Source organism: Oncorhynchus tshawytscha, linkage group LG30 (genome assembly GCF_018296145.1).
Source record: "Oncorhynchus tshawytscha isolate Ot180627B linkage group LG30, Otsh_v2.0, whole genome shotgun sequence".
NCBI lineage: Eukaryota > Metazoa > Chordata > Actinopteri > Salmoniformes > Salmonidae > Oncorhynchus > Oncorhynchus tshawytscha.
The window spans coordinates 20,652,158-20,678,362 of NC_056458.1; the positions used below are offsets into that span (position 1 = coordinate 20,652,158).

At 47.1% G+C, this 26,205-nt stretch overlaps 1 protein-coding gene across 1 annotated transcript in view; it reads left to right on the forward strand.

The window, feature by feature from the left end:
- Positions 1 to 26,205, forward strand: part of LOC112245075 (coxsackievirus and adenovirus receptor homolog) — a 110,890-nt gene that overhangs the window by 63,752 nt on the left and 20,933 nt on the right. The window contains exon 3 of the mRNA XM_024413013.2: positions 25,196 to 25,400. Within this exon, the coding sequence (XP_024268781.1) occupies positions 25,196 to 25,400 (205 nt within the window). The remainder of the gene's footprint in view (positions 1 to 25,195; positions 25,401 to 26,205) is intronic.

Below are 26,205 nucleotides of genomic sequence, written 5' to 3' on the forward strand. Positions count from 1 at the left end.
AGTAGTTGGTGAACCAGGCGAGGCAGTCATTTGAGAAGCCAAGGCTATTTAGTCTGCCGATAAGAATGCGGTGATTGGACTTTATGGAGAATCTTCCCCCACATCACATTGATTGAATCTCTATATAATCCTCACATAATGTTTCACACGTAATGTATAATATGTAGCCTACGGCAGGTGACCCATGTCTCCATGATCCAATGTCTCATTATTTTTTTTATTATATGTTTGTATATATAATTATAATTATTTTTTTGTTACGCTCGTCTGTTACTGTCACTTTGTCCTATCGTTATCTAATATCTTTTCACTTTTGTTTTTAATGTTCTTAATTGGAAAATGCAAAAAAATAAAATAAAAGAATGCAGTGATTGACAGAGTCGAAAGCCTTGGCCAGGTCGATGAAGACGGCTGCACAGTAATGTCTTTTATCGATAGCGGTTATGATATCGTTTAAGACCTTGAGCATGGCTGAGGTGCACCCATGACCAGCTCGGAAGATTGCATAGTGGAGAAGGTTCTTTGGGCTCTAAATGGTCGGTGATCTGTTTGTTAACTTGGCTTTCAAAGATTTTAGAAAGGCAGGGCTGGATGGATATAGGTCTGTAACAGTTTGGGTCTAGAGTGACTCCCCCTTTTAAGAGGGGGATGACCGCGGCAGCTTTCCAGTCTTTGGGAATCTCAAACGATACAAAAGATAGGTTGAACAGGCTAGTAATAGGGGTTGCATCAATTTTGGAGGATATTTTTACAAACAAGAGGGTCCAGATTGTCTAGCCCAGCTGATTTGTAGGGATCCAGATTTTGCAGCTGTTACAGAACATCAGCTGTCTGGATTTGGGTGAAGGAGAAGCAGGGGGGCTTGGGCAAGTTGCTGCAGGGGGTGCTGAGATGTTGGCCGGGGTAGAGGTAGCCAGGTGGAAAGCATGGCCAGCCGTAGAAAAATGCTTATTGAAATAATCGATTATCGTAGATTTATTGGTGGTGACAGTGTTTCCCTTCCTCAGTGCAGTTGGCAGCTGGGAGGAGGTGCTCTTATTCTCCATGGTCTTTAGTGTCCCAAAACGTTTGGGAATTAGTGCTACAGGAAGCAAATGTCTGTTTCATAAAGCTAGCCTTAGCTTTCCTAACTGAGTACATTGGTTCCTGACTTCCCTGAAAAGTTGCATTTCGCGGGGGCTATTCGATGCTAATGCAACGCCACAGGATGTTTTTGTGCTGGTCAAGGGCAGTCAAGTCTGGGGTGAACCAAGGGCTATATCTGTTCTTAGTTCTACATTTTTTTTGAATGGGGCATGCTTATTTAAGAAGCACTTTTGAAGAACAACCAGGCATCCTCTACTGACGGGATGAGGTCAGTATCCTTCCAGGATACCCGGGTCAGGTCGATTAGAAAGGCCTGTTCACTGAAGTGTGTTAGCGAGTGTTTGTCAGTGATGAGGGGTGGTCATTTAACTGCGGACCCATTTCGCACGCAGGCAATGAGGCAGTGATCGCTGAGATCCTGGTTGAAGACAGCAGAGGTGTATTTAGAGGGCAAGTTGGTCAGGGTGATATCTAAGAGGGTGCCCATGATTACGGATTTAGGGTTGTACCTGGTAGGTTCCTTGATAATATGTGTGAGTTTGAGGGCATCTAGTTTAGATTGTAGGATGGCCGGGGTGTTAAGCATGTCCCAGTTTAGGTCACCTAACAGTACGAACTCTGAAGATAGATGGGGGGCGATCAATTCACATATGGTGTCCAGGGCACAGCTGGGGGCCGAAGGGGGTCTATAACAAGCGGCAACGGTGTCTTGGGGGTAGAAGCTGTTTAGAAGCCTCTTGGACCTAGACTTGGCGCTCCGGTATTGCCTGCCGTGCGGTAGCAGAGAGAACAGTCTATGACTTGGGTGGCTGGAGTTTTTGCAAAATTTAGAGGTCCTGGATGGCAGGAAGCTTGGCCCCGGTGATGTACTGGGCCGTACGCACTACCCACTGTTGTGCCTTGTGGTCGGAGGCCGAGCAGTTGCCATACCAGGCAGTCATGCAACATGTCAGGATGCTCTCTGGTGCAGCTGTAGAACCTTTTGAGGATCTTAGCACCCATGCCAAATCTTTTCTCCTGAGGGGGAATAGGTTTTGTCATGCCTTCTTCACGACTGTTTTGGTGTGTTTGGACCATGTTAGTTTGTTGGTGATGTGGACAACAAGGAATTTGAAGCTCTCGACTTACTCCACTACAGCCCTGTCGATGAGAATGGGGGCGTGCTCGGTCCTCCTTTTCCTGTAGTCCACAATCATCTCCTTTTGTCTTGATCACGTTGAGGGAGAGGTTGTTGTTCTGGCACCACATGGCCAGGTCTCTGACCTCCTTCCTATTGGCTGTCTCATTTTTGTCAGTGATCGGCCTTCCACTGTTGTGTCATTGGCAAATTTAATGATGGTGTTAGAGTCGTGCCTGGCCATGCAGTCATGAGTGAACAGTGAGTACAAGAGGGGACTGAGCACCCACCCCTGAGGGGCCCCCGTGTTGAGGATCAGTGTGGTAGATGTGTTGTTACCTACCCTTACCACATGGGGGCGGCCCGTCAGGAGGTCCAGGAACCAGTTACAGAGGGAAGTGTTTAGTCTCAGGGTCCTTAGCTTCATGAGGAGCTTTGAGGGCACTATGATGTTGAACTCTGAACTGTAGTCAATGAATAGCATTCCAGGTGTGAAAAGGGCAGTGTGGAGTGTAATATAGATTGCATGATCTGTTGGTGTGGAATGCAAATTGTGGGTCTAGGGTAGACTAGGGTAGACGTCGACCGATTATGATTTTTCATCTCCGATACCGCTTAATCGGACGTTTTAAAAAAATAAAATTTAAAAAAAGTATTTATTTTGTACATTTTAATTTTATATATATATATTTTATATATGTAATAATGACAATTACAACAATACTGAATGAACACTTTTATTTGAACTTAATATAATACATAAGTAAAATCAATTTAGTCTCAAATAAATAATAAAACTTATAAAATTTGGTTTAAATAATGCAAAAACACAGTGTTGGAGAAGAAAGTAAAAGTGCAATATGTGCCATGTAAAAAAGCTACCATATGAAAGCTGGTGGTTCCTTTTAACATGAGTTTTCAATATTCCCAGTTAAGAAGTTTTAAGTTGTAGTTATTATAGGACTATTTCTCGCTCTACCATGTGTATTTAAATACCTTTGACTTTTGGATGTTCTTATAGGCACCATAGTATTGCCAACTTATCTCGGTCGTTGATAGGCTTGAAGTCAAACAGCGCCATGCCGATTAATCGGTCAAACTCTGGTCTAGGGTTTCTGGGATAATAGTGTTGATGTGAGCCATGACCGGCCTTACAAAGCGGTTCATGACTACAGACGTGAGTGCTACAGGTCGGTCGTCATTTAGACAGGCTACCTTAGTCCCTGTGCCCAAGAACACTATGGTGGTCTGCTTGAAACATGTTGGTATTACAGACTCAGACAGGGAGAGGTTGAAAATGTCAGTGAAGACACTTGTCAGTTGGTCAGCGCATGCTCGGAGTACACGTCCTGGTAATCCTTCTGGCCCAGCGGCCTTACTTACATCGGCTGCGGAGAGTGTGATCACACAGTGGTCCGGAACAGCTAATGCCTTCAGGCATGTTTCCGTGTTACTTGCCTCGAAGCGAGCATAGAAGTTATTTAGCTCGTCTGGTAGGCTCATGTCACTGGGCAGCTTGCGGCTGTGCTTCTCCTTGTAGTCTGTAATAGTTTGCATTCCTTGCCACATCCGACGAGTGTCTCAGTCGGTGTAGTACGATTTGATCTTAGTGCTGTATTGACGATTTGCCTGTTTGATGGTACATTATAGGGCATATTGGGATTTCTTATAAGCTTCCGCTTTAGAGTCCCGCTCCTTGAAACCGGCAGCTCATCCCTTTAGCTCAATGCGAATGTTGACTGTAATCCATGGTTTCTGGTTGGGGTATGTACGTACAGTCACTATGAGGACGACATCCTCGACGCACTCTCTCTCTTTGTCCCCCAGGGCCTCAGTTTTTGGCCAGGGCTAGAAGTGGGTCAGTAGGAGCCCTTCCTTAGCTGTTCCTCACCCCATTCCTCTCTCCCTCCATCCCTGCCTCCCACTTCAGTCCACCCAGCCCAGCCAAGGCTCCAGCCCCTGCCCTGCTCTCTCCTCTCCCTCTATTGTCTATGCTAGACTGGGGAGCAGTGCCTCAAGAGACCCCTGTTTTTGTTTTTGACCTACTTCATTGATTTAGAATGGGAACCACCAATAATTAACTGGTGGAAGTGGCAGATGAAAAAAAAACCTGTTATTAAAATAGAGCCATCATTGTTATCCCATGTTTGGCGTGCTCATGTGGATATACATGTAACTATAGAATCCTGTGTGGTTGATTTTCTCATTGTGGTCGCCCTCCCCCTCTCAGCTGTAGACATCATGTTGTAGTCTCCCTCCTCTCTAGCGAGGCTACATTCAGCTGTAGACATTATGTTGTAGTCTCCCTCCTCTCTAGCTAGGCTACATTCAGCTGTAGACATCATGTTGTAGTCTCCCTCCTCTCTAGCTAGGCTACATTCAGCTGTAGACATATTGTAGTCTCCTTCCTCTCTAGCTAGGCTACATTCAGCTGTAGACATATTGTAGTCTCCTTCCTCTCTAGCGAGGCTACATTCAGCTGTAGACATTGTTGTAGTCTCCCTCCTCTCTAGCTAGGCTACATTCAGCTGTAGACATCATGTTGTAGTCTCCCTCCTCTCTAGCTAGGCTACATTCAACTGTAGACATGTTGTAGTCTCCCTCCTCTCTAGCTAGGCTACATCCAGCTGTAGACGTCATGTTGTAGTCTCCCTCCAGCTCTAGCTAGGCTACATTCAGCTGTAGTCATCATGTTGTAGTCTCCCTCCTCTTTAGCTAGGCTACATTCAGCTGTAGACATCATGTTGTAGTCTCCCTCCTCTTTAGCTAGGCTACATTCAGCTGTAGACATCATGTTGTAGTCTTCCTCCTCTTTAGCTAGGCTACATTCAGCTGTAGACATCATGTTGTAGTCTCCCTCCTCTCTAGCTAGGCTACATTCAACTGTAGACATGTTGTAGTCTCCCTCCTCTCTAGCTAGGCTACATTCAACTGTAGACATGTTGTAGTCTCCCTCCTCTCTAGCTAGGCTACATTCAGCTGTAGACGTCATGTTGTAGTCTCCCTCCTCTTTAGCTAGGCTACATTCAGCTGTAGTCATCATGTTGTAGTCTCCCTCCTCTTTAGCTAGGCTACATTCAGCTGTAGACATCATGTTGTAGTCTCCCTCCTCTTTAGCTAGGCTACATTCAGCTGTAGACATCATGTTGTAGTCTCCCTCCTCTCTAGCTAGGCTACAGTCAGCTGTAGACGTCATGTTGTAGTCTCCCTCCTCTCAAGCTAGGCTACATTCAGCTGTAGACGTCATGTTGTAGTCTCCCTCCTCTCTAGCTAGGCTACATTCAGCTGTAGTCATCATGTTGTAGTCTCCCTCCTCTTTAGCTAGGCTACATTCAGCTGTAGACATCATGTTGTAGTCTCCCTCCTCTTTAGCTAGGCTACATTCAGCTGTAGACATCATGTTGTAGTCTCCCTCCTCTTTAGCTAGGCTACATTCAGCTGTAGACGTCATGTTGTAGTCTCCCTCCTCTCTAGCTAGGCTACATTCAGCTGTAGACATTATGTTGTAGTCTCCCTCCTCTTTAGCTAGGCTACATTCAACTGTAGACATGTTGTAGTCTCCCTCCTCTTTAGCTAGGCTACATTCAACTGTAGACATGTTGTAGTCTCCTTCCTCTCTTGCTAGGCTACATTCAGCTGTAGACATATTGTAGTCTCCTTCCTCTCTAGCTAGGCTACATTCAGCTGTAGACATATTGTAGTCTCCTTCCTCTCTAGCGAGGCTACATTCAGCTGTAGACATTATGTTATAGTCTCCCTCTTCTCTAGCTAGGCTACATTCAGCTGTAGACATCATGTTGTAGTCTCCTTCCTCTTTAGCTAGGCTACATTCAGCTGTAGACATGTTGTAGTCTCCCTCCTCTCTAGCTAGGCTACATTCAGCTGTAGACATCATGTTGTACTCTCCCTCCTCTTTAGCTAGGCTACATTCAGCTGTAGACATCATGTTGTAGTCTCCCTCCTCTTTAGCTAGGCTACATTCAGCTGTAGACGTCATGTTGTAGTCTCCTTCCTCTCTAGCTAGGCTACATTCAGCTGTAGTCTCCTTCCTCTCTAGCTAGGCTACATTCAGCTGTACGTCATGTTGTAGTTTCCCTCTCTAGCTAGGCTACATTCAGCTGTAGACATGTTGCAGTCTCCCTCCTCTTTAGCTAGGCTACATTCAGCTGTAGACATCATGTTGTAGTCTCCCTCCTCTCAAGCTAGGCTACATTCAGCTGTAGACATCATGCTGTAGTCTCCCTCCTCTTTAGCTAGGCTACATTCAGCTGTAGACATGTTGTAGTCTCCCTCCTCTTTAGCTAGGCTACAGTCAGCTGCAGACATGTTGTAGTCTCCTTCCTCTCTAGCTAGGCTACATTCAGCTGTAGACATTATGTTGTAGTCTCCCCCTCTCTAGCTAGGCTACATTCAGCTGTATACATCATGTTGTAGTCTCCCTCCTCTCAAGCTAGGCTACATTCAGCTGTAGACGTCATGTTGTAGTCTCCCTCCTCTCAAGCTAGGCTACATTCAGCTGTAGACATCATATTGTAGTCTCCCTCCTCTTTAGCTAGGCTACATTCAGCTGTAGACATCATGCTGTAGTCTCCCTCCTCTCTAGTTAGGCTACATTCAGCTGTAGACGTCATGTTGTAGTCTCCCTCCTCTCTAGCTAGGCTACATTCAACTGTAGACATGTTGTAGTCTCCCTCCTCTCTAGCTAGGCTACATCCAGCTGTAGACGTCATGTTGTAGTCTCCCTCCTCTCTAGCTAGGCTACATTCAGCTGTAGACATCATGCTGTAGTCTCCCTCCTCTTTAGCTAGGCTACATTCAGCTGTAGACGTCATGTTGTAGTCTCCCTCCTCTTTAGCTAGGCTACATTCAGCTGTAGACATCATGTTGTAGTCTCCCTGTCTCTAGCTAGGCTACAGTCAGCTGTAGACATCATGTTGTAGTCTCCCTCCTCTCTAGCTAGGCTACATTCAACTGTAGACATGTTGTAGTCTCCCTCCTCTCTAGCTAGGCTACATTCAACTGTAGACGTCATGTTGTAGTCTCCCTCCTCTCTAGCTAGGCTACATTCAGCTGTAGACGTCATGTTGTAGTCTCCCTCCTCTCTAGCTAGGCTACATTCAGCTGTATTCATCATGTTGTAGTCTCCCTCCTCTTTAGCTAGGCTGCATTCAGCTGTAGACATCATGTTGTAGTCTCCCTCCTCTTTAGCTAGGCTACATTCAGCTGTAGACATCATGTTGTAGTCTCCCTCCTCTTTAGCTAGGCTACATTCAGCTGTAGACATGTTGTAGTCTCCCTCCTCTTTAGCTAGGCTACATTCAGCTGTAGACGTCATGTTGTAGTCTCCCTCCTCTTTAGCTAGGCTACATTCAGCTGTAGTCATCATGTTGTAGTCTCCCTCCTCTTTAGCTAGGCTACATTCAGCTGTAGACATCATGTTGTAGTCTCCCTCCTCTTTAGCTAGGCTACATTCAGCTGTAGACGTCATGTTGTAGTCTCCTCCTCTCTAGCTAGGCTACAGTCAGCTGTAGACGTCATGTTGTAGTCTCCCTCCTCTCAAGCTAGGCTACATTCAGCTGTAGACTTCATGTTGTAGTCTCCCTCCTCTCTAGCTAGGCTACATTCAGCTGTAGTCATCATGTTGTAGTCTCCCTCCTCTCTAGCTAGGCTACATTCAGCTGTAGACATGTTGTAGTCTCCCTCCTCTTTAGCTAGGCTACATTCAGCTGTAGACGTCATGTTGTAGTCTCCCTCCTCTCTAGCTAGGCTACATTCAGCTGTAGTCATCATGTTGTAGTCTCCCTCCTCTTTAGCTAGGCTACATTCAGCTGTAGTCATCATGTTGTAGTCTCCCTCCTCTTTAGCTAGGCTACATTCAGCTGTAGACGTCATGTTGTAGTCTCCCTCCTCTCTAGCTAGGCTACAGTCAGCTGTAGACGTCATGTTGTAGTCTCCCTCCTCTTTAGCTAGGCTACATTCAGCTGTAGTCGTCATGTTGTAGTCTCCCTCCTCTTTAGCTAGGCTACATTCAGCTGTAGTCATCATGTTGTAGTCTCCCTCCTCTTTAGCTAGGCTACATTCAGCTGTAGACGTCATGTTGTAGTCTCCCTCCTCTCTAGCTAGGCTACAGTCAGCTGTAGTCATCATGTTGTAGTCTCCCTCCTCTCTAGCTAGGCTACATTCAGCTGTAGACATCATGTTGTAGTCTCCTCCTCCTCTTTAGCTAGGCTACATTCAGCTGTAGACATCATGTTGTAGACTCCCTCCTCTCTAGCTAGGCTACATTCAGCTGTAGACATCATGTTGTAGTCTCCCTCCTCTCAAGCTAGGCTACATTCAGCTGTAGACGTCATGTTGTAGTCTCCCTCCTCTCAAGCTAGGCTACATTCAGCTGTAGACGTCATGTTGTAGTCTCCCTCCTCTCTAGCTAGGCTACATTCAGCTGTAGACATGTTGTAGTCTCCCTCCTCTCTAGCTAGGCTACATTCAACTGTAGACATGTTGTAGTCTCCCTCCTCTCTAGCTAGGCTACATTCAGCTGTAGACGTCATGTTGTAGTCTCCCTCCTCTCTAGCTAGGCTACATTCAGCTGTAGACGTCATGTTGTAGTCTCCCTCCTCTCTAGCTAGGCTACATTCAGCTGTAGTCGTCATGTTGTAGTCTCCCTCCTCTTTAGCTAGGCTACATTCAGCTGTAGTCATCATGTTGTAGTCTCCCTCCTCTTTAGCTAGGCTACATTCAGCTGTAGACGTCATGTTGTAGTCTCCCTCCTCTCTAGCTAGGCTACATTCAGCTGTAGTCATCATGTTGTAGTCTCCCTCCTCTCTAGCTAGGCTACAGTCAGCTGTAGACGTCATGTTGTAGTCTCCCTCCTCTCAAGCTAGGCTACATTCAGCTGTAGACATGTTGTAGTCTCCCTCCTCTCTAGCTAGGCTACATTCAACTGTAGACATGTTGTAGTCTCCCTCCTCTCTAGCTAGGCTACATTCAGCTGTAGACGTCATGTTGTAGTCTCCCTCCTCTTTAGCTAGGCTACATTCAGCTGTAGTCATCATGTTGTAGTCTCCCTCCTCTTTAGCTAGGCTACATTCAGCTGCTAGCTACATTCATCATGTTGTAGTCTCCCTCCTCTTTAGCTAGGCTACATTCAGCTGTAGACGTCATGTTGTAGTCTCCCTCCTCTCTAGCTAGGCTACATTCAGCTGTAGACGTCATGTTGTAGTCTCCCTCCTCTCAAGCTAGGCTACATTCAGCTGTAGACATCATGTTGTAGTCTCCCTCCTCTCTAGCTAGGCTACATTCAGCTGTAGTCATCATGTTGTAGTCTCCCTCCTCTTTAGCTAGGCTACATTCAGCTGTAGACATCATGTTGTAGTCTCCCTCCTCTTTAGCTAGGCTACATTCAGCTGTAGACATCATGTTGTAGTCTCCCTCCTCTTTAGCTAGGCTACATTCAGCTGTAGACGTCATGTTGTAGTCTCCCTCCTCTCTAGCTAGGCTACATTCAGCTGTAGACATTATGTTGTAGTCTCCCTCCTCTTTAGCTAGGCTACATTCAACTGTAGACATGTTGTAGTCTCCCTCCTCTTTAGCTAGGCTACATTCAACTGTAGACATGTTGTAGTCTCCTTCCTCTCTTGCTAGGCTACATTCAGCTGTAGACATATTGTAGTCTCCTTCCTCTCTAGCTAGGCTACATTCAGCTGTAGACATATTGTAGTCTCCTTCCTCTCTAGCGAGGCTACATTCAGCTGTAGACATTATGTTATAGTCTCCCTCTTCTCTAGCTAGGCTACATTCAGCTGTAGACATCATGTTGTAGTCTCCTTCCTCTTTAGCTAGGCTACATTCAGCTGTAGACATGTTGTAGTCTCCCTCCTCTCTAGCTAGGCTACATTCAGCTGTAGACATCATGTTGTACTCTCCCTCCTCTTTAGCTAGGCTACATTCAGCTGTAGACATCATGTTGTAGTCTCCCTCCTCTTTAGCTAGGCTACATTCAGCTGTAGACGTCATGTTGTAGTCTCCTTCCTCTCTAGCTAGGCTACATTCAGCTGTAGACGTCATGTTGTAGTTTCCCTCTCTAGCTAGGCTACATTCAGCTGTAGACATGTTGCAGTCTCCCTCCTCTTTAGCTAGGCTACATTCAGCTGTAGACATCATGTTGTAGTCTCCCTCCTCTCAAGCTAGGCTACATTCAGCTGTAGACATCATGCTGTAGTCTCCCTCCTCTTTAGCTAGGCTACATTCAGCTGTAGACATGTTGTAGTCTCCCTCCTCTTTAGCTAGGCTACAGTCAGCTGCAGACATGTTGTAGTCTCCTTCCTCTCTAGCTAGGCTACATTCAGCTGTAGACATTATGTTGTAGTCTCCCCCTCTCTAGCTAGGCTACATTCAGCTGTATACATCATGTTGTAGTCTCCCTCCTCTCAAGCTAGGCTACATTCAGCTGTAGACGTCATGTTGTAGTCTCCCTCCTCTCAAGCTAGGCTACATTCAGCTGTAGACATCATATTGTAGTCTCCCTCCTCTTTAGCTAGGCTACATTCAGCTGTAGACATGTTGTAGTCTCCCTCCTCTCTAGCTAGGCTACATTCAACTGTAGACATGTTGTAGTCTCCCTCCTCTCTAGCTAGGCTACATTCAGCTGTAGACGTCATGTTGTAGTCTCCCTCCTCTTTAGCTAGGCTACATTCAGCTGTAGTCATCATGTTGTAGTCTCCCTCCTCTTTAGCTAGGCTACATTCAGCTGTAGACATCATGTTGTAGTCTCCCTCCTCTTTAGCTAGGCTACATTCAGCTGTACACGTCATGTTGTAGTCTCCCTCCTCTCTAGCTAGGCTACAGTCAGCTGTAGACGTCATGTTGTAGTCTCCCTCCTCTCAAGCTAGGCTACATTCAGCTGTAGACGTCATGTTGTAGTCTCCCTCCTCTCTAGCTAGGCTACATTCAGCTGTAGTCATCATGTTGTAGTCTCCCTCCTCTTTAGCTAGGCTACATTCAGCTGTAGACATCATGTTGTAGTCTCCCTCCTCTTTAGCTAGGCTACATTCAGCTGTAGACATCATGTTGTAGTCTCCCTCCTCTTTAGCTAGGCTACATTCAGCTGTAGACGTCATGTTGTAGTCTCCCTCCTCTCTAGCTAGGCTACATTCAGCTGTAGACATTATGTTGTAGTCTCCCTCCTCTTTAGCTAGGCTACATTCAACTGTAGACATGTTGTAGTCTCCCTCCTCTTTAGCTAGGCTACATTCAACTGTAGACATGTTGTAGTCTCCTTCCTCTCTTGCTAGGCTACATTCAGCTGTAGACATATTGTAGTCTCCTTCCTCTCTAGCTAGGCTACATTCAGCTGTAGACATCATGTTGTAGTCTCCTTCCTCTCTAGCTAGGCTACATTCAGCTGTAGACATTATGTTATAGTCTCCCTCTTCTCTAGCTAGGCTACATTCAGCTGTAGACATCATGTTGTAGTCTCCTTCCTCTTTAGCTAGGCTACATTCAGCTGTAGACATGTTGTAGTCTCCCTCCTCTCTAGCTAGGCTACATTCAGCTGTAGACATCATGTTGTAGTCTCCTCCTCTTTAGCTAGGCTACATTCAGCTGTAGACGTCATGTTGTAGTCTCCTTCCTCTCTAGCTAGGCTACATTCAGCTGTAGACGTCATGTTGTAGTCTCCCTCCTCTTTAGCTAGGCTACATTCAGCTGTAGACATCATGTTGTAGTCTCCCTCCTCTCAAGCTAGGCTACATTCAGCTGTAGACATCATGCTGTAGTCTCCCTCCTCTTTAGCTAGGCTACATTCAGCTGTAGACATGTTGTAGTCTCCCTCCTCTTTAGCTAGGCTACAGTCAGCTGCAGACATGTTGTAGTCTCCTTCCTCTCTAGCTAGGCTACATTCAGCTGTAGACATTATGTTGTAGTCTCCCCCTCTCTAGCTAGGCTACATTCAGCTGTACATCATGTTGTAGTCTCCCTCCTCTCAAGCTAGGCTACATTCAGCTGTAGACGTCATGTTGTAGTCTCCCTCCTCTCAAGCTAGGCTACATTCAGCTGTAGACATCATATTGTAGTCTCCCTCCTCTTTAGCTAGGCTACATTCAGCTGTAGACATCATGCTGTAGTCTCCCTCCTCTCTAGTTAGGCTACATTCAGCTGTAGACGTCATGTTGTAGTCTCCCTCCTCTCTAGCTAGGCTACATTCAACTGTAGACATGTTGTAGTCTCCCTCCTCTCTAGCTAGGCTACATCCAGCTGTAGACGTCATGTTGTAGTCTCCCTCCTCTCTAGCTAGGCTACATTCAGCTGTAGTCATCATGTTGTAGTCTCCCTCCTCTTTAGCTAGGCTACATTCAGCTGTAGACATCATGTTGTAGTCTCCCTCCTCTTTAGCTAGGCTACATTCAGCTGTAGACATCATGTTGTAGTCTCCCTCCTCTCTAGCTAGGCTACATTCAGCTGTAGACATCATGTTGTAGTCTCCCTGTCTCTAGCTAGGCTACAGTCAGCTGTAGACATCATGTTGTAGTCTCCCTCCTCTCTAGCTAGGCTACATTCAACTGTAGACATGTTGTAGTCTCCCTCCTCTCTAGCTAGGCTACATTCAACTGTAGACGTCATGTTGTAGTCTCCCTCCTCTCTAGCTAGGCTACATTCAGCTGTAGACGTCATGTTGTAGTCTCCCTCCTCTCTAGCTAGGCTACATTCAGCTGTATTCATCATGTTGTAGTCTCCCTCCTCTTTAGCTAGGCTGCATTCAGCTGTAGACATCATGTTGTAGTCTCCCTCCTCTTTAGCTAGGCTACATTCAGCTGTAGACATCATGTTGTAGTCTCCCTCCTCTTTAGCTAGGCTACATTCAGCTGTAGACATGTTGTAGTCTCCCTCCTCTCTAGCTAGGCTACATTCAGCTGTAGACGTCATGTTGTAGTCTCCCTCCTCTTTAGCTAGGCTACATTCAGCTGTAGTCATCATGTTGTAGTCTCCCTCCTCTTTAGCTAGGCTACATTCAGCTGTAGACATCATGTTGTAGTCTCCCTCCTCTTTAGCTAGGCTACATTCAGCTGTAGACGTCATGTTGTAGTCTCCTCCTCTCTAGCTAGGCTACATTCAGCTGTAGACATCATGTTGTAGTCTCCCTCCTCTCTAGCTAGGCTACATTCAGCTGTAGACATCATGTTGTAGTCTCCCTGTCTCTAGCTAGGCTACAGTCAGCTGTAGACATCATGTTGTAGTCTCCCTCCTCTCTAGCTAGGCTACATTCAACTGTAGACATGTTGTAGTCTCCCTCCTCTCTAGCTAGGCTACATTCAACTGTAGACGTCATGTTGTAGTCTCCCTCCTCTCTAGCTAGGCTACATTCAGCTGTATTCATCATGTTGTAGTCTCCCTCCTCTTTAGCTAGGCTGCATTCAGCTGTAGACATCATGTTGTAGTCTCCCTCCTCTTTAGCTAGGCTACATTCAGCTGTAGACATCATGTTGTAGTCTCCCTCCTCTTTAGCTAGGCTACATTCAGCTGTAGACGTCATGTTGTAGTCTCCCTCCTCTCTAGCTAGGCTACAGTCAGCTGTAGACGTCATGTTGCTGTAGACATCATGTTGTAGTCTCCCTCCTCTCAAGCTAGGCTACATTCAGCTGTAGACTTCATGTTGTAGTCTCCCTCCTCTCTAGCTAGGCTACATTCAGCTGTAGTCATCATGTTGTAGTCTCCCTCCTCTCTAGCTAGGCTACATTCAGCTGTAGACATGTTGTAGTCTCCCTCCTCTTTAGCTAGGCTACATTCAGCTGTAGACGTCATGTTGTAGTCTCCCTCCTCTCTAGCTAGGCTACATTCAACTGTAGACATGTTGTAGTCTCCCTCCTCTCTAGCTAGGCTACATCCAGCTGTAGACGTCATGTTGTAGTCTCCCTCCTCTCTAGCTAGGCTACATTCAGCTGTAGTCATCATGTTGTAGTCTCCCTCCTCTTTAGCTAGGCTACATTCAGCTGTAGACATCATGTTGTAGTCTCCCTCCTCTTTAGCTAGGCTACATTCAGCTGTAGACATCATGTTGTAGTCTCCCTCCTCTCTAGCTAGGCTACATTCAGCTGTAGATATCATGTTGTAGTCTCCCTGTCTCTAGCTAGGCTACAGTCAGCTGTAGACATCATGTTGTAGTCTCCCTCCTCTCTAGCTAGGCTACATTCAACTGTAGACATGTTGTAGTCTCCCTCCTCTCTAGCTAGGCTACATTCAGCTGTAGACGTCATGTTGTAGTCTCCCTCCTCTCTAGCTAGGCTACATTCAGCTGTAGACGTCATGTTGTAGTCTCCCTCCTCTCTAGCTAGGCTACATTCAGCTGTATTCATCATGTTGTAGTCTCCCTCCTCTTTAGCTAGGCTGCATTCAGCTGTAGACATCATGTTGTAGTCTCCCTCCTCTTTAGCTAGGCTACATTCAGCTGTAGACATCATGTTGTAGTCTCCCTCCTCTTTAGCTAGGCTACATTCAGCTGTAGACATGTTGTAGTCTCCCTCCTCTCTAGCTAGGCTACATTCAGCTGTAGACGTCATGTTGTAGTCTCCCTCCTCTTTAGCTAGGCTACATTCAGCTGTAGTCATCATGTTGTAGTCTCCCTCCTCTTTAGCTAGGCTACATTCAGCTGTAGACATCATGTTGTAGTCTCCCTCCTCTTTAGCTAGGCTACATTCAGCTGTAGACGTCATGTTGTAGTCTCCCTCCTCTCTAGCTAGGCTACATTCAGCTGTAGACATCATGTTGTAGTCTCCCTCCTCTCTAGCTAGGCTACATTCAGCTGTAGACATCATGTTGTAGTCTCCCTGTCTCTAGCTAGGCTACAGTCAGCTGTAGACATCATGTTGTAGTCTCCCTCCTCTCTAGCTAGGCTACATTCAGCTGTAGACATGTTGTAGTCTCCCTCCTCTCTAGCTAGGCTACATTCAACTGTAGACGTCATGTTGTAGTCTCCCTCCTCTCTAGCTAGGCTACATTCAGCTGTAGACGTCATGTTGTAGTCTCCCTCCTCTCTAGCTAGGCTACATTCAGCTGTATTCATCATGTTGTAGTCTCCCTCCTCTTTAGCTAGGCTACATTCAGCTGTAGACATCATGTTGTAGTCTCCCTCCTCTTTAGCTAGGCTACATTCAGCTGTAGACATCATGTTGTAGTCTCCCTCCTCTTTAGCTAGGCTACATTCAGCTGTAGACGTCATGTTGTAGTCTCCCTCCTCTTTAGCTAGGCTACATTCAGCTGTAGTCATCATGTTGTAGTCTCCCTCCTCTTTAGCTAGGCTACATTCAGCTGTAGACATCATGTTGTAGTCTCCCTCCTCTTTAGCTAGGCTACATTCAGCTGTAGACGTCATGTTGTAGTCTCCCTCCTCTCTAGCTAGGCTACAGTCAGCTGTAGACGTCATGTTGTAGTCTCCCTCCTCTCAAGCTAGGCTACATTCAGCTGTAGACTTCATGTTGTAGTCTCCCTCCTCTCTAGCTAGGCTACATTCAGCTGTAGTCATCATGTTGTAGTCTCCCTCCTCTCTAGCTAGGCTACATTCAGCTGTAGACATCATGTTGTAGTCTCCCTCCTCTCTAGCTAGGCTACATTCAGCTGTAGTCATCATGTTGTAGTCTCCCTCCTCTTTAGCTAGGCTACATTCAGCTGTAGACGTCATGTTGTAGTCTCCCTCCTCTCTAGCTAGGCTACAGTCAGCTGTAGACGTCATGTTGTAGTCTCCCTCCTCTTTAGCTAGGCTACATTCAGCTGTAGACGTCATGTTGTAGTCTCCCTCCTCTCTAGCTAGGCTACAGTCAGCTGTAGTCATCATGTTGTAGTCTCCCTCTTTAGCTAGGCTACATTCAGCTGTAGACGTCATGTTGTAGACTCCCTCCTCTCTAGCTAGGCTACAGTCAGCTGTAGACGTCATGTTGTAGTCTCCCTCCTCTTTAGCTAGGCTACATTCAGCTGTAGTCGTCATGTTGTAGTCTCCCTCCTCTTTAGCTAGGCTACATTCAGCTGTAGTCATCATGTTGTAGTCTCCCTCCTCTTTAGCTAGGCTACATTCAGCTGTAGACGTCATGTTGTAGTCTCCCTCCTCTCTAGCTAGGCTACATTCAGCTGTAGACATCATGTTGTAGTCTCCCTCTTTAGCTAGGCTACATTCAGCTGTAGACGTCATGTTGTAGACTCCCTCCTCTCTAGCTAGGCTACAGTCAGCTGTAGACGTCATGTTGTAGTCTCCCTCCTCTCAAGCTAGGCTACATTCAGCTGTAGACGTCATGTTGTAGTCTCCCTCCTCTCAAGCTAGGCTACATTCAGCTGTAGACGTCATGTTGTAGTCTCCCTCCTCTCTAGCTAGGCTACATTCAGCTGTAGACATGTTGTAGTCTCCCTCCTCTCTAGCTAGGCTACATTCAACTGTAGACATGTTGTAGTCTCCCTCCTCTCTAGCTAGGCTACATTCAGCTGTAGACGTCATGTTGTAGTCTCCCTCCTCTCTAGCTAGGCTACATTCAGCTGTAGACGTCATGTTGTAGTCTCCCTCCTCTCTAGCTAGGCTACATTCAGCTGTAGTCGTCATGTTGTAGTCTCCCTCCTCTTTAGCTAGGCTACATTCAGCTGTAGTCATCATGTTGTAGTCTCCCTCCTCTTTAGCTAGGCTACATTCAGCTGTAGACGTCATGTTGTAGTCTCCCTCCTCTCTAGCTAGGCTACAGTCAGCTGTAGTCATCATGTTGTAGTCTCCCTCCTCTCTAGCTAGGCTACAGTCAGCTGTAGACGTCATGTTGTAGTCTCCCTCCTCTCAAGCTAGGCTACATTCAGCTGTAGACGTCATGTTGTAGTCTCCCTCCTCTCAAGCTAGGCTACATTCAGCTGTAGACGTCATGTTGTAGTCTCCCTCCTCTCTAGCTAGGCTACATTCAGCTGTAGACGTCATGTTGTAGTCTCCCTCCTCTCTAGGTAGGCTACATTCAGCTGTAGACATCATGTTATAGTCTCCCTCCTCTTTAGCTAGGCTACATTCAGCTGTAGACATCATGTTGTAGTCTCCCTCCTCTTTAGCTAGGCTACATTCAGCTGTAGACATGTTGTAGTCTCCTTCCTCTCTAGCTAGGCTACATTCAACTGTCGACATGTTGTAGTCTCCTTCCTCTCTAGCTAGGCTACATTCAACTGTAGACATCATGTTGTCGTCTCCCTCCTCTTTAGCTAGGCTACATTCAGCTGTAGACGTCATGTTGTAGTCTCCCTCCTCTTTAGCTAGGCTACATTCAGCTGTAGACATGTTGTAGTCTCCTTCCTCTCTAGCTAGGCTACATTCAGCTGTTGACATCATGTTGTAGTCTCCCTCCTCTCTAGCTAGGCTACATTCAGCTGTTGACATCATGTTGTAGTCTCCCTCCTCTCTAGCTAGGCTACATTCAGCTGTTGACATCATGTTGTAGTCTCCCTCCTCTTTAGCTAGGCTACATTCAGCTGTAGACATGTTGTAGTCTCCCTCCTCTTTAGCTAGGCTACATTCAACTGTAGACATGTTGTCGTCTCCTTCCTCTCTAGCTAGGCTACATTCAACTGTAGACATCATGTTGTCGTCTCCCTCCTCTTTAGCTAGGCTACATTCAGCTGTAGACATGTTGTAGTCTCCTTCCTCTCTAGCTAGGCTACATTCAGCTGTTGACATCATGTTGTAGTCTCCCTCCTCTCTAGCTAGGCTACATTCAGCTGTTGACATCATGTTGTAGTCTCCCTCCTCTTTAGCTAGGCTACATTCAGCTGTAGACATGTTGTAGTCTCCTTCCTCTCTAGCTAGGCTACATTCAGCTGTTGACATCATGTTGTAGTCTCCCTCCTCTCTAGCTAGGCTACATGGAGCTTTATGGAGCCAGTGAAGCATAGCTAATGCACTTCTTACATGCCTACTGTAATAGTTCATTAGCATTTGGCTCTCATTGCGGGAATACACTACAGATAGGCTGGAAGCAGGGTGACTACAATCATGATAAAAATTAATGAATGGTAGTTGCATACATAGTGCTTTAGTCTTGAGAGGAGTTGGGAGAATAGAACACCATATAGCTGCTTCAAATTCCTGGAGGGCTGATATAAACGTTGTGTCCTTGAAAGCACTAGAGCTTTGTTTACTAAAGAAAGTCCAAGTGTAGTGGTTCAGGTTTAACCTTGAGAATACATTTGGAGTGGAGGTACTTTTCTGAAACAGACTATAGAGGCATGGCTGAGTCAGGAGAAAAGCTTGTCTTTACCAAAGACACAACAACACTGTTGCTGGAGTAAGACCCAGGGGAATTGAATGTACACAGGTGATGCCCCTCCCCTCACACATGATGATGACATCGTCTTTAAATGGCCCCATGTAAATAACCTAACATGTGTCTTATTCCTGATGCTGCCACAGCTGTTGCAAGTATACTAGAGGTATTTTCACTTCTGCACTTTTTGATATTTTCTTTAATAGTTTATTACTATGTAAGGTGACTAAGTGTCCATTACAAGTGCAAAATAAAGTTGTCCACAGATACTTTATCTGACCTCACCATATGGATACTGTAATACTGGTCAACCTGTTCTGAATCAGCACTCGGGAATGAATGTGTCCTTGTTTTCAACTTCAGTTGTCTGGTTTTCCCTCATGTCTGCCCTTCGATTTCTTGGAGTTTTTCTAGGATTTGTTTTATTGAGACACATTCTTACATGCAATGACTAACTTCTTGTAGCAGCGTTATAGAAAATTAACAAGCACAAGTCCACATGCTGGTGAGTAGCCCACTAATCTTTACATTTAAAGTCTAGCCAACTTGGATCTATTTGCTTGCTAACAAGGTAGAACAGTTGAACTGTTATGAATACACCCTCCAGTCCGTCTCCAACTGTTTGAACAACAGCTTGTTCACCTTGTTAAGATATTGTTCATGTGACCTACCTGAATAGAAATTGTACTTATTTCTCAGAATGAGAACAAGTTGCCAATTTCTTATGAATGTGGATTTTTATGCTCATTGCTCAATTATAAAACAGAAACTGAACAGCTAGCACATACGTCTATGGCTAAAATGCTGCTAGCGGTAGGCCTACGTGGTACCGCAATGCCGCGTTCGACAAACGTTAGTTTTTTTGTTCATTGTCTTGGGGTTTCAGTTCAATTATATTTAAAAAATGATCACAGTTTTCTGTTTCAAAAAAACGTTAAATGCACTATGCATTATGTGAGTTGAATGCTGGAACACTGAATAAAACATTTAATCAAAGTCCCATGATGGTAGTGACTGTCCATTACTGTTTATCACTTATTGACCATCATTTATTCACATTACTTTAATAAAATTATTTTATTTAACTTTCAAGTCATCTCATCTCTATACAGCTGCTGCCTATGCTGTCTGACAAAATCACTATTTTAGTAGTTCTTCAAAGTAAATAAGGCGTACCTTTATGAATACCAACTATCAATCAGGTATCAGCTATTTTCAGGCTTGCGAAGCAACTGCTTTCTATCCTCGATTGCGGCTTCTATTCTCTCAGTCTCGGTGTCTGCTCCGCACAGACCGGACAAGTTTATGCAGGTGCGCAATGGGTTATGGTCAATGTAGTTAGTTTAGCACAGAAAATGTGGTAATTATGTAGAGTATTGGCCTGTAGGAAACTACAACTCCCACCCCTCCTTCCCATGTCAACTCCCACATCGCACTGTTCCGGCTTCATCTGATTTATCTGGACAAACTGTACATCGAGCTCACAGGAAAAACTGAACAAAATGAATTAAAATAATTGAACCAATGTCAGAAAACCGCTCAGCACTAATAGTGAGATGTGCAATGTCATTTTGTTCCGATATTTTATTTATTAAAATAAGATACCTAGACTAGCTTTTAAGAGTCAATTAAGATAAAATGCCAAAATGGCATGCATAAATGTATTCCAACACATTAATCTTCAGGGGGCATTTTTCCCCATAGAGGGTGTTTTGCAGACAGTGGGGCAAAACACTTCTGTTTATATTGAATAACCACAACAAAATATTCTGCCCACTTATTTCTCTTAAAATGAGTTTGTCTAAAGATAGCCAGTATTCACATATCTAAATCTTACCAAACGTTGCTTTTGTCTGTCCGTAAATAGACGATTTCCTCAGTTACCCTACTCTCGTTTTAGTAGGGTCGTTTTGGTTCGGTCGTTTTAGTAGGGTCGTTTTGGTTGGGTCGTTTTGCTTGGGTCGTTTTAATAGGGTCTGCTCTTTTGGGAGATGAGACATAAAAACGGTATCGTTAGAAAGGGTACGTTTTCATCTAGTACAGTAAAATAATGTCTCTAAGAGTTTCGGTGTCCATATGACCATTTTTATTTTATTTATTATTATTTTTTATTCTATTGGGCCAAACCTGAAATGCAGGAGGAGAGTTGAAACTGCTTGCCAAAGAGGAAGAAGTGATCTTTAGTCTTTGTTGTTGTGAGCGGTAGGGTGAGAGGCTTGGTGTCTGTGTGATTGGCAAGGTGCACACAGCGCATAAGGAGTGAAGAGAAAAAGACCAAAAAGACAGAGCACTCATAAAAACAAAATCGTATTTTCTTTCGATAGTCATTTGGAACATTGTACTAAAATATTACATTCTGATGAATCTAATCAATGCAATATATTGCCCAGCCCTACATGCAGTGTGTGTCAGTGTGAGACTGAGTGCTTTGTTGCCTGTCTCTACCTCAATGCCTCGGGCAATTTAATTTCCTCCCCTCCACCTTTTCATCTTGTTTTTACTGCTGATGCTCTGATCCCAGTGTTAGTTTGAGGTCTCCGTGTCTCTCCTGGGATCCAGATGTTCTGCATTACAGGTTTAGTGCCTAATACAGTATGTTCAAGATGTATTCTAGCTACACAGCCTTGGCTTGGCAGTCATGGGCTCTACACAAGGATCCCCAGCCGAGCTGCTAGACGATTCGCAGTCCATCTGGTTCTCTGTTTTTCTCTTCTTTCACTGCCTCCCAGCCCACCGCCCTCTGTTCTGTTTGTCTATCTTTTTCTTCTCTTCTCCAGCCTGGGTTGTCAGTACGTGTGTATGATTAGGATCACGGCACACACCATGAGCTCCTGTATCTGACAATCTCCATGGAAAATGGAGAATGATGTGCCTGTTGTCTGCCTGCAGTGTGAGAGAATTACAATTGGAATCCTTTCATTTTTAGTTTGGCCCTCCCTCCCAATCCTTGTTTACTCTGCCTCTGTGCTTCTCCTGTGCGGCTAGTTGTCCGTTGGCTCCACCTTGACTCCATCTCCTGCCTTCTCCTCGTCGCTCTGTGTCGGAGGGAAGGGGGAGAGACAGACGGGGGGTAGGGGAGGTGCTGGAAGGTAGCGCTGGGGGCTGTTGCTGAGCCCAGGGCAGAGCTCTCTCTTGGTCTGTGTTGACACAGCAGGTGTTGATTTGACTCCACAGTAGGGCTTTGTTTGTTCCATGCTATACCACAGCTCAGCAGCATGGACATGAAAGGGCAAAAACAAGCCAGAGCCAGGCACTGCAGGTTGTTAGTGAGATAAGAATGTTACAAACTGACTCACTCTCCCTCAGTATCGGTTGTTTTAGTGAACAAAGACAGGGTGCCCGTTTGCAGTCTCACTCAAATAACAGCTTGGATTATTTTTCCAGGCTTGATTTCTTGTACATGTAGCTGCCTCACTAATTCTCTTTCTCTTCCTTGATTTATTTCTCCCTCCCTCCTTCCCATCTCTCTCCCTCCTTCCCATCTCTCTCCCTCCTTCCCATCTCTCTCCCTCCTTCCCATCTCTCTCCCTCCTTCCCATCTCTCTCCCCTTCCTTCCCATGTCTCTCTCCCTCCTTCCCATCTCCCTCCTTCCCATCTCTCTCCCTCCTTCCCATCTCTCTCCCTCCTTCCCATCTCTCTCTCCCTCCTTCCCATCTCTCTCTCCCTCCTTCCCATGTCTCTCTCTCCCTCCTTCCCATGTCTCTCTCTCCCTCCTTCCCATGTCTCTCTCTCCCTCCTTCCCATCTCTCTCTCCCTCCTTCCCATCTCCCTCCTTCCCATCTCTCTCCCTCCTTCCCATCTCTCTCCCTCCTTCCCATCTCTCTCCCTCCTTCCCATCTCTCTCCCTCCTTCCCATCTCTCTCTCCCTCCTTCCCATCTCTCTCCCTCCTTCCCATCTCTCTCCCTTCCTTCCCATCTCTCTCCCTCCTTCCCATCTCTCCCTCCTTCCCATCTCTCTCCCTCCTTCCCATCTCTCTCTCCATCTCTCTCCCTCCTTCCCATGTCTCTCTCTCCCTCCTTCCCATCTCTCTCCGTCCTTCCCTTCTCCCTCCTTCCCATGTTTCTCCCCTCCTTCCCATGTTTCTCCCCATCCTTCCCATCTCTCTCTCCCTCCTTCCCATGTCTCTCTCTCCCTCCTTCCCATGTCTCTCTCTCCCTCCTTCCCATGTCTCTCTCTCCCTCCTTCCCATGTCTCTCTCCTCCTTCCCATGTCTCTCTCCCTCCTTCCCATGTTTCTCCCCATCCTTCCCATGTTTCTCCCCCATCCTTCCCATGTCTCTCTCTCCCCCTCCTTCCCATGTCCCTCTCTCTCCCCCTCCTTCCCATGTCCCTCTCTCCCCCTCCTTCCCATGTCCCTCTCCCCCCTCCTTCCCATGTCCTCTCTCCCCCTCCTTCCCATGTCCCCCTCCCCCTCCTTCCCATGTCCCTCTCTCCCCCCCTCCTTCCCATGTCCCTCTCTCCCCCTCCTTCCCATGTCTCTCTCTCCCCCTCCTTCCCATGTCCCTCTCTCCCCCTCCTTCCCATGTCCCTCTCTCCCCCTCCTTCCCATGTCCTCTCTCCCCCTCCTTCCCATGTCCCTCTCTCCCCCTCCTTCCCATGTCCCTCTCTCTCTCCCCCTCCTTCCCATGTCTCTCTCCCCCTCCTTCCCATGTCCCCCTCCTTCCCATGTCTCTCTCCCCCCCTTCCCATGTGTCTCTCTCTCTCTCTCTCCCCCTCCTTCCCATGTCTCTCTCTCTCTCTCCCCCTCCTTCCCATGTGTGTCTCTCTCTCCCTCCCTTCCATGTGTGTGTCTCTCTCTCCCCCCTCCTTCCCATGTGTCTCTCTCTCTCTCCCCCTCCTTCCCATGTGTCTCTCTCTCTCTCCCTCCCTCCTTCCCATGTGTGTCTCTCTCTCTCCCCCTCCTTCCCATGTGTGTCTCTCTCTCTCCCCCCCCCTCCTTCCCATGTGTGTCTCTCTCTCCCCCCCTCCTTCCCATGTGTCTCTCTCTCCCCCTCCTTCCCATGTGTCTCTCTCTCCCCCCTCCTTCCCATGTGTCTCTCTCTCTCCCCCCTCCTTCCCATGTGTCTCTCTCTCTCTCCCCCTCCTTCCCATGTGTCTCTCTCTCCCCCTCCTTCCCATGTCTCTCTCTCCCTCCTTCCCATGTCTCTCTCTCCCTCCTTCCCATGTCTCTCTCTCCCTCCTTCCCATCTCCCTCCTTCCCATCTCTCTCCCTCCTTCCCATCTCTCTCCCTCCTTCCCATCTCTCTCCCTCCTTCCCATCTCTCTCCCTCCTTCCCATCTCTCTCCCTCCTTCCCATCTCTCTCCCTCCTTCCCATCTCTCTCCCTCCTTCCCATCTCTCTCTCCCTCCTTCCCATCTCTCTCTCCCTCCTTCCCATGTCTCTCTCTCCCTCCTTCCCATGTCTCTCTCTCCCTCCTTCCCATGTCTCTCTCTCCGTCCTTCCCATGTCTCTCTCCCTCCTTCCCATGTTTCTCCCCCATCCTTCCCATGTTTCTCCCCCATCCTTCCCATCTCTCTCTCCCTCCTTCCCATGTCTCTCTCTCTCCCTCCTTCCCATGTCTCTCTCCCTCCTTCCCATGTCTCTCTCTCCCTCCTTCCCATGTCTCTCTCCGTCCTTCCCATGTCTCTCTCCCTCCTTCCCATGTTTCTCCCCATCCTTCCCATGTTTCTCCCCCATCCTTCCCATGTCTCTCTCTCCCCCTCCTTCCCATGTCCTCTCCCCCCCTCCTTCCCATGTGTCTCTCTCCCCCTCCTTCCCATGTCCCTCTCTCCCCCTCCTTCCCATGTCCCTCTCTCCCCCCTCCTTCCCATGTCCCCCCCCCCTCCTTCCCATGTCCCCCCTCCCCCTCCTTCCCATGTCCCCCTCCCCCTCCTTCCCATGTCCCTGTCTCTCCCCCCACCTTCCCATGTCCCTCTCTCCCCCTCCTTCCCATGTCCCTCTCTCCCCCCTCCTTCCCATGTCCCTCTCTCCCCCTCCTTCCCATGTCCCTCTCTCCCCCTCCTTCCCATGTCCCTCTCTCCCCCTCCTTCCCATGTCCCTCTCTCCCCCTCCTTCCCATGTCCCTCTCTCCCCCTCCTTCCCATGTCTCTCTCCCCCTCCTTCCCATGTCCCCCCTCCTTCCCATGTGTTCTCTCTCTCTCTCTCTCCCCCTCCTTCCCATGTGTCTCTCTCTCTCTCTCCCCCTCCTTCCCATGTGTGTCTCTCTCTCTCCCTCCCTCCTTTCCATGTGTGTGTCTCTCTCCCCCCCCCTCCCCATGTGTCTCTCTCTCTCTCCCCCTCCTTCCCATGTGTCTCTCTCTCTCTCCCTCCCTCCTTCCCATGTGTGTCTCTCTCTCTCCCCCTCCTTCCCATGTGTGTCTCTCTCTCTCCCCCTCCTTCCCATGTGTGTCTCTCTCTCTCCCCCTCCTTCCCATGTGTGTCTCTCTCTCCCCCCTCCTTCCCATGTGTCTCTCTCTCTCTCCCCCTCCTTCCCATGTGTCTCTCTCTCTCTCCCCCTCCTTCCCTCTCTCTCTCTCCCCCTCCTTCCCATGTGTCTCTCTCTCTCTCCCCCTCCTTCCCATGTGTCTCTCTCTCTCTCCCCCTCCTTCCCATGTGTGTCTCTCTCTCTCTCCCCCTCCTTCCCATGTGTCTCTCTCTCTCCCCCTCCTTCCCATGTGTCTCTCTCTCTCCCCCTCCTTCCCATGTGTCTCTCTCTCTCCCCCTCCTTCCCATGTGTCTCTCTCCAGGTGATCCTATACTCTGGGGACAGGGCCTATGAGGACTACTACCCTGCAGTGAAGGGGCGAGCCCACTTCAACTCAGCCGACCCGAAGAATGGTGACGCTTCCATCAACTTGACGGGTCTGAAGTCTAGCGACACTGGGACCTACCAGTGCAAGGTGAAGAAGGCCCCGGGCATCCGCAGCAGGAAGATGCTGCTGACTGTCATGGGTGAGTGAGACACCACGGGTGACATTTTAAATCTTAAACAGCCACTACTTTACCTATCTATCTATTGTGTAAAAACTCCAAACACAATGCCCTTTTAAAGGGTACATGTGGCTGACTAGATGCAATGCCCCCCTCTAAAATGGTGCGGTGCAGTAGAGGTTGGTGGGGGATGTATAGGAAGACAGGCTCATTGTAATGGCTGGACTGGAATTAATGGAATGGTATCAAATGTATAGAAACCACATTTGACACCATTCTATTAATTCCATTCTAGCCATTACAATGAGCCTGTCCTCATATAGCTCCTCCCACCAACCTCCCCTGGTATGGTGGTATGTTTAACCTTCCTAGTGGGGTCATAGATTGCAGTCCCATTCAATCCATAGACTGATAGGAAAGAGCTATGTCACTATTATCAGATGACATCAAAACGCCCAAGAGCCTACTAATTGCCAATTTAATATAGCTAATTGACTATAGTCTTGTGAAATGTACAATGCGTACATGACTGATTTGTCATCACTAGGATGTGAGATAAGCAGAACATTCATAGTGATGATTATACTAATCCAGCTGCTATATACTCACACACTTCCCTGTGCAACCAGACTTGAGGTGTGTGGCTTGCCTGACGACTCAAACTGAATCCTTCCACTGCTCTGTTTGATACCCACACTAAACTACATGACCAAAAGTATGTGGACATGGTCGTCTTTCCAAAATTATGGGCATTAATATGGAGTTTGTCCCCCCCTTGCTGCTATAACATCCTCCACTCTTCTGAGAAGACTTTCCACTAGATGTT